The sequence below is a fragment of the Bison bison genome, unplaced genomic scaffold (assembly GCF_000754665.1).
Source record: "Bison bison bison isolate TAMUID 2011002044 unplaced genomic scaffold, Bison_UMD1.0 scf7180017864371, whole genome shotgun sequence".
Taxonomy (NCBI): Eukaryota; Metazoa; Chordata; class Mammalia; order Artiodactyla; family Bovidae; genus Bison; species Bison bison.
In genome coordinates this window covers 810,884-812,734 of record NW_011494943.1, presented here as the reverse complement: position 1 = coordinate 812,734, position 1,851 = coordinate 810,884, and the positions used below count along the sequence as shown (strand labels likewise).

The following is a 1,851-nucleotide window of genomic DNA, read 5'->3' as shown; positions in this document are numbered from 1 at the left end:
CCCTCCCTCCCAGTCCCCAAACCCTTGGTCCCCAACCAGCTGGTCAGGGTATCAGGGTAACAGCTTCTAATCCAAGACTCACGTCTTTTTTGGGAATCACAAAAGTGAATCACACCAAGTAATCTCTAATACTCATTTTCTGAGAGCCTGCTGGCCCAAATGTGTAATAACAATGCTGTCTATTAACATTATAAATGTGCCATTGTCCTTGAAGACAATGTATTCAAGATCACTCATCAATAAGTTGGTGTTTCCGTTGAAAGGACTGCCTTTCTCTTCCACACACAGCATTTCTTAATCTCTAATCACAAACCAGGATCCTCAGTGAAATTCTGCCGCTTCCTTCCCTGGGAGGCAGCCCTGGTGAGAAGGAGGGTGTTTCTACACCACCACCCTCAGCCTTCTCCGCAGAATTCTCCTGCTGTGTGCTCAGTCCTGTCCGACTCTGCAACCCCATGGACTGCAGCCCGCCAGGCTCCTCTGTCTATGGGATTTCCCAGACAAGAATCCTGGAGAGGGTTGCCATGTCTTTTTCCAACGGATTTCTCAACCCCAGGGATCGACCACGCCTTCTGCGTTATTAGCAGGCGGATTCTTTACCACTGAACCTAGGTCACGGTCCATCAAATTAGCCTAAAGCCCAAGTCTGACTACTAGAATACTTTAACCCCCAAGCCAAGATTTTATAAAGAATTATCACCCGGCTTCAATAATTTCAATGTACTCCTTGTATGAGTAGCTAATCGGGTGCAGGAAAATTAGATAGAGCATCAACTTCGTATTTTACTGACTGCTGTATTCTCCACCCCACCCCCAACCCCACTGTGGATTTTTATTCAGTGATTTGTATTCAGCAAGTCCAGCCTAAAGACTAGAAATAAAATAGGGGCCGGCCTTGATGTTCAGCTTAAGGGGGCAGGAATGCGCATCCTCTGTGAGCCAAAAGTCCTTACCCCTTGTGGCAAGAAAAGCTGATGGTGTTGGGATACTCAAACGTTGTATAGCGTACCGTTCCGTTTTCTAAGATCCCAGCAAAAGGACATACTCTGGCTGTGATTTAAAGATAAAAACATCATTGTCTAGTTGCAGAATTTCCTGTTAAAATAAAAATGTTTAATCTCATTTCTATCTTTTGATCCAGTGATGCTAGTGATAACTATTTTCAGAAGTTAACTCAAAATAATCTAAGTGACACACGCACTGAGGCGTCCATCGTGTTGTTACTTCTTGTTTGTTGTTGCTTTTTTTGATGGCGGGGCATGCAGCTCACGGGATCTTAGTTCCCAAACCAGAGAGAACCCACGCCCCCTGGAGTGGACCCACAGAGTCTGAATCACTGGCCCCCAGGGAGGTGTCTGCACATTACAACTGTTAGTCACAAAGACAAAAATCGAACAGTCTAAATGTTCGCTTTGTTGTGGTTGTTGAGTCACTCAGTCGTGTTCTCCTCTTTCTCCTCTTTCTCGACCCCGTGGACTGTAGCCCGCCAGGCTCAGGCGAGAGTACTGGAGTGTGTTGCCATTTCCTTCTCCAGGGAATCTTTCTGACCCAGGGATTGAACCTGCATCTCTTGAGTCTCCTGTGTTGGCAGGTGGATTCTTTACCGCTGAGCCACCTGGGAAGCCCCCTGATATTATATATATATATATATATATTATGCATAATATTGTATATATTATGTATAACATTGATTTAATATAATATGTTTGTATTTTATTAGAAATATAATTTGTAACATCATATCTACTTCTCTTTTCACATCTGCAGTGCCCCCCTCTCCTTTTCTCACACCAAGTCTCTTTTTAAAATCTCCCCTGGCTCACTCCAGTCATTGTGGCTAATTCCCATCTG

General features: G+C 44.4%; 1 protein-coding gene across 1 annotated transcript in view; it reads right to left on the bottom strand.

The window, feature by feature from the left end:
- APOH (apolipoprotein H (beta-2-glycoprotein I)) overlaps positions 1-1,851 on the bottom strand; it is a 13,624-nt gene that overhangs the window by 10,362 nt on the left and 1,411 nt on the right. The window contains exon 3 of the mRNA XM_010856056.1: positions 954-1,050. Within this exon, the coding sequence (XP_010854358.1) occupies positions 954-1,050 (97 nt within the window). The remainder of the gene's footprint in view (positions 1-953; positions 1,051-1,851) is intronic.